This window comes from Empidonax traillii, unplaced genomic scaffold (genome assembly GCF_003031625.1).
Source record: "Empidonax traillii isolate 1590-97213 ecotype Southwest subspecies unplaced genomic scaffold, ASM303162v1 scaffold6904:size10603, whole genome shotgun sequence".
Taxonomy (NCBI): domain Eukaryota; kingdom Metazoa; phylum Chordata; class Aves; order Passeriformes; family Tyrannidae; genus Empidonax; species Empidonax traillii.
Genome location: NW_020962097.1, coordinates 5073 through 10603, shown reverse-complemented (window position 1 = coordinate 10603; position 5531 = coordinate 5073). Strand labels below are relative to the sequence as shown.

The 5531-nt window shown below is 56.4% G+C and overlaps 1 protein-coding gene across 1 annotated transcript in view; it reads left to right on the top strand.

Moving 5' to 3' along the window:
* Window positions 1-3: 3 nt before the first annotated feature.
* The window catches only part of GATAD2B (GATA zinc finger domain containing 2B), a gene marked incomplete at both ends in the record, with an annotated part of 10596 nt that continues 5068 nt past the window's right edge, over window positions 4-5531 (top strand). Inside the window, 4 exons of the mRNA XM_027911274.1 lie at window positions 4-182; window positions 3281-3410; window positions 4467-4598; window positions 4684-4815. Of these exons, the coding sequence (XP_027767075.1) occupies window positions 4-182; window positions 3281-3410; window positions 4467-4598; window positions 4684-4815 (573 nt within the window). The remainder of the gene's footprint in view (window positions 183-3280; window positions 3411-4466; window positions 4599-4683; window positions 4816-5531) is intronic.

The window sequence follows — 5531 nt, the reverse complement described above, 5'->3', positions numbered from 1 at the left end:
GAGCGCCTCAAGATGCTGGCCCTGCTCAAGAGGAAGGACCTGGCGGGGCTGGAGGCGCCGCTCGAGCCCCCCAAGCCCGACGGCCTCAAGGCCTTCGAGGAGAAGCTCAACGGGAGCCTCCGGGCACGGCCCGGCAAGGAGAACATCAGCGACGAGCCCGTCGACATGAGCGCCAGGAGGAGGTGGGTGAGGGGGGAACACAGGGAATGACGCCGGGAATGACACCGGGAATGACGCCGGGAATGCCAGGAATGACACCGGGAACGACGCTGGGAGTGGGAGGAGGGAGGAGTCCGGTCGGGGGTTCAGCAGGATTTTAGGGGGTTTGGGTTGATCCCAGTGGGATAAAAGGCACTTCCAGGAGTTTGGGTTTGATTCCAGTGGGAAAAGGTGTTCCCAGGAGTTTGGTTTGATCCCAGCAGGGAAAAGGCACTTCCAGGAATTGGGTTGGATTCCAGTGGGAAAAGGTGTTCCCAGGAGTTTGGTTTGATCCCAGTGGGAAAAGGCACTCCCAGGAGTTTGGGTTTGATTCCAGCAAGGAAAAGGTGTTCCCAGGACTTTGGATTTGATTCCAGTGGATAAAAGGTGTTCCCAGGAGTTTGGGTTTGATCCCAGTGGGAAAAGGCACTTCCAGGAGTTTGGGTTTGATCCCAGTGGGAAAAGGCACTTCCAGGAGTTTGGGTTTGATCCCAGTGGGAAAAGGCACTCCCAGGAGTTTGGGTTTCATTCCAGCAGGGAAAAGACACTCCCAGGATTTTGGGTTTGATTCCAGTGGGAAAAGGTGTTTCCAGGAATTTGGTTTGATTCCAGAGGGGAAAAGGCACTTCCAGGAGTTTGGGTTGATCCCAGTGGGAAAAGGCACTCCCAGGAGTTTGGATTTGATTCCAACAGGGAAAAGACACTTCCAGGAGTTTGGGTTTGATTCCAGTGGGATAAAAGGTGTTCCCAGGAGTTTGGTTTGATCCCAGTGGGAAAAGGCACTCCCAGGAGTTGGATTTCATTCCAGCAGGGAAAAGGCACTCCCAGGAGTTTGGGTTTCATTCCAGCAGGAAAAGGTGTTCCCAGGAATTTGGATTTGATTCCAGTGGATAAAAGGTGTTCCCAGGAATTTGGTTTGATCCCAGTGGGAAAAGACACTTCCAGGAGTTTGGGTTTCATTCCAGCAGGGAAAAGGTGTTCCCAGGGGTTGGGTTTGATCCCAGTGGATTTCCAGGAGTTTGGATTTGATCCCAGTGGGAAAAGGTGTTCCCAGGAGTTGGGTTGGATTCCAGCAGGGAAAAGGCACTCCCAGGAATTTGGTTTGATCCCAGTGGGATAAAAGGCATTCCCAGGAATTTGGTTTGCTCCCAGTGGGATAAAAGGCGTTCCCAGGAGTCAGGGAGGGGCTGTGGGAATGGTGGGATAACAGGGAACGGGAAGCAGCGGGATTAGGGGAGTTGGGAATGTTTTCTTGCCAAAGGGGGGTGGTCCAGGTTTATCCGAGGGATTGGGGGGTTCCTCATCCCTGGAATTCCATGGATATTGTGCCCGGTTGGGCACCAGCACCGGACACTGGGATGGGGGATGAGCCGTGGAAGGAGGTGGGAATGTCCCGCTCCAAGCTTGGAAACCATTGCCCTGGATTTCCCTCGGGAATGTTGCTCCCGTTCCGGTGGATCCCTCGGAATTCCGCTCTTCCCTGGACGAAGAAAATCTGTTGATTCCTCCTGGATTTTCCCCCTTGGATTTGGGCTTTGGCTTCGTGTTGTTCCCTCTCCGTGGAATGTGGATGATCCAGCCCGGATTGATCCCGCAAAACCCACCCCTGGAGCGGGATCCCTCCGGATTGCAATTCCTGGGATGCAGCTGGGATTGCCTGGAGCGGGGAGCTCCAGCTGGATCCACCTTCCTTGGGATGCTCTGCTGGGAAAGGGGCGGCTCCAGCCCTTTGGAATATCCGCAGGAACGGCTGGGAGATGAACTCGGAGCGTCCTCGGAGCAGCCAGATCTGGGATTGGGGCGTGACAGATTTTGGGATGTGACAGTTTTTGGGATGTGACCCTTTGGGATCTGACCCTTTGGGATGTGACAGTTTTTGGGATGTGACAGTTTTTGGGATCTGACATTCCACGGTGTCCTCGCTCCAAGGACCTTCCACAACGTTCCCGGCTGCTCCCGGATTATCCCGCGGTTTTCCAAGACTCTCCAGCTCCAAGATGGGAACTCTGGGATGGCAAAGGCGTCTCCTCCCCCCCCTGGGGATGATCCCTGGGGATGATCCCTGGATCCCAACTCTGGAATCCCAACCTTTCCTCTTCCCAACCACTCCTTTTGTTTCCCGATCCCCTCCTGGACCCATCGGATATCTACTCGGATTCTCCCTCAGGGAACGCGCTTTTCCGAGCCATTTGGGCCGGGATAGCGCTTGGAATTCGTGGGGGAGGGCTTGGAGAACCATTCCAGGCCGGAACATCCCGGAATCCGCATCAGACTCTGCCCTATCCCCCCATTCCCAGCTGGGATTTACCCACCTGGATCAAACCCAGGGGGTGTGTGGGAAGGGTTGGACTCCGTGGGATGATGGAGGGGTGGGATCAGTGTTGGATTGGAGTCATCCCTCCATTCCAACTGGGATTTATCTACCTGGATCAAACCCAGGGGGTGTCTGGGAAGGATTGGACAGTGTGGGATGCTGGAGGAGTGGGATCAGTGCAGGATTGGGGTGGGATGGGTGCAGGATTGGGGTGGGATTGGTGCAGGATTGGGGTGGGATTGGTGCAGGATTGGGGTGGGATTGGTGCAGGATTGGGGTGGGATTGGTGCAGGATTGGGGTGGGATTGGTGCAGGATTGGGGTGGGATTGGTGCAGGATTGGGGCTGATCCCGCTCTGTTCCCGCAGTGACTCGGAGCAGGGACCTGGATCAAACCCAGGGGGTGTGTGGGAGGGATTGGACTGTGTGGGATGCTGGATTGGGGTGGGATCAGTGCAGGATTGGGGTGGGATTGGTGTTGGATTTGGGGTCTGACCTCGCTCCGTTCCCGCAGTGACTCGGAGCGGGGACCTGGATCAAACCCAGGGGGTGTGTGGGAAGGATTGGACTGTGTGGGATGCTGGATTGGGGTGGGATTGGTGCTGGATTTGGGGTCTGACCCCGCTCCGTTCCCGCAGTGACTCGGAGCGGGGACCTGGATCAAACCCAGGGGGTTTTTGGGAAGGATTGGACTCCATGAGATGCTGGAGGGGTGGGATTGGTGCAGGATTGGTGCAGGATTGGGGTTGACCCCGCTCTGTTCCCGCAGTGACCCGGAGCGGGGCCGCCTGACGCCGTCCCCGGACATCATCGTGCTGTCGGACAACGAGGCCTCGAGCCCGCGCGGCGGCTCCCGCGGGGACGAGCGGCTCAAGGCGGCCAACCTCGACATGTTCAAGGTGAGGCCCTTCCCAGCATTCCCAGAGCATTCCCAGAGCATTCCCAGAGCATTCCTGGCAGCGTTCCCCATGTCCTCCCTGACCCGACTGAGCTCCCTGTGGGGTTGGGCGCCCTCGGGGTCTTTCCCTCGCTGTTTTCCCGCCATTCCAAGGTTTTTTTCCGAGGGAAGAGCCTGGAGAAGGGGCAGAATTCCCACTGGGATTGAGCTTCCTCTTGGTCTTGGCCTCATATTTTTTGTGGCATTCCGGGTTTTTCCAAGGAAAGCCTGGAGGAGCGACCCAATTCCCGCTCGGGTTGAGCTTCCTCTTGGTCTTTTCCCTCACATTTTCCCACCATTCTGACTTCTTTCCAAGGGAAGAGCCTGGAGGAGCAACTGAATTCCCCCTCAAATTGAGGTTCTTGGTCTTGGCCTCATATTTTTTCCAGGTTTTTCCAAGGGAAGAGCCTGGAGGAGCAGCCAAATTCCCACTCAAATTGATCTTCCTCGTGCTCTTCCCCTCCCATTTTCCCACCATTCCTGGGTTTGAGCTGGGATTGATCTTCCTCAGGGTCTTTCCCTCCCATTTTCCCAGCATTCCCATTTATTTTTCCAGGGGAAGAGCCTGGAGGAGCAACCAAATCCCACTAAATTGAGTTTCCTCATGCTCTTCCACTCCCGTTTTCCCCCCATTCCTGTTATTTTCCCAGGGGAAGAGCCTAAAGGAGCAACCGAATTCCCCCTCGGATTGAGCTTCCTCATGGTCTTTCCCTCACATTTTTTCCGGGTTTTTCCAAGGGAAGAGCCTGGAGGAGCAACCAAATCCCACTCAAACTGATCTTCTCATGTTCTTTTCCTCCTGTTTCCCCCCCATTCCCGTTTATTTCCCAGGGGAAGAGCATGGAAGAGCAACCCAATCCCACTCAAATTGATCTTCTCATGCTCTTCCCCTCCCGTTTTCCCTCCCATTCCCACATTTTCCCAGGGGAAGAGCCTGGAGGAGCAACCAAATCCCACTCAAACTGATCTTCTCATGTTCTTTTCCTCCTGTTTCCCCCCCATTCCCATATTTTCCCAGGGGAAGAGCCTGGAGGAGCGGCAGCAGCTGATCAAGCAGCTGCGGGACGAGCTGCGCCTGGAGGAGGCGCGGCTGGTGCTGCTCAAGAAGCTGCGGCAGAGCCAACTGCAGAAGGAGAACGTGGTGCAGAAGGTGGGCCCTGGGGGAGCTGGGGAGGGGGGATGGATGGCAATCCCGGCTCTCCAGAGGCTCTGATCCCGGTTTTTCCCCGTCCCAGACGCCGGTGGTGCAGAACGCCGCGGCCATCGTGCAGCCGGCGCCGGCGCACGGGGGGCAGCAGGGCCTGGCCAAGATCCCCGCCCGGCCCGGAGCGCAGGGCGTGGAGACACAGAACCTGCGCGGCCTGCAGGTGGGTGGGAACCCCCCTCGCCATGGGGAGGGATCCCTTCCGCTGGGGAAGGATTCCTTTTGTCCTGGGAAAGGATCCCTTTTGTCCTGGGAAAGGACTCCTTTCACTGGGAAAGGATTCCTTTTGTCCTGGGAAAGGATCCCTTTTTTCCTGGGAAAGGATCCCTTCCACTGGGAAATGATCCCTTTCACTGGGAAATGATTCCTTCCACTGGGAAAGGATTCCTTTTTTCCTGGGAAAGGATTCCTTTTTTCCTGGGAAATGCCTCCTTTCCACGGGAAACACCAGGGACCCCCAGTAACCCCCCGTGATCCCAGTGACTCCCAGTGACTCCCAGTGATCCCAGTGACTCCCAGTGACTCCCATTGATCCCAGTGATTCCCAGTAATCCCAGTGACTCCCATTGATCCCAGTGACTCCCATTGATTCCAGTGACTCCCAGTGACCCCCAGTGACCCCCAGTGACTCCCAGTGACTCCCAGTGATCCTCAGTGACTCCCACTGACCCCAGTGACATCAAATGACTCCCAGTGACCCCAGTATCTCCCAGTGACCCCCAGTGATTCCAAGTCACTCCCAGTGACTCACAGTGATCCCAGTGACCCCCAGTGACCCCAGTAACTCCCCAGTGACTCCCAGTGATCCCATTGACCCCAGTAACTCCCCAGTGACCCCCATTGACCCCAGTAACTCCCCAATGACTCCCAGTGATCCCC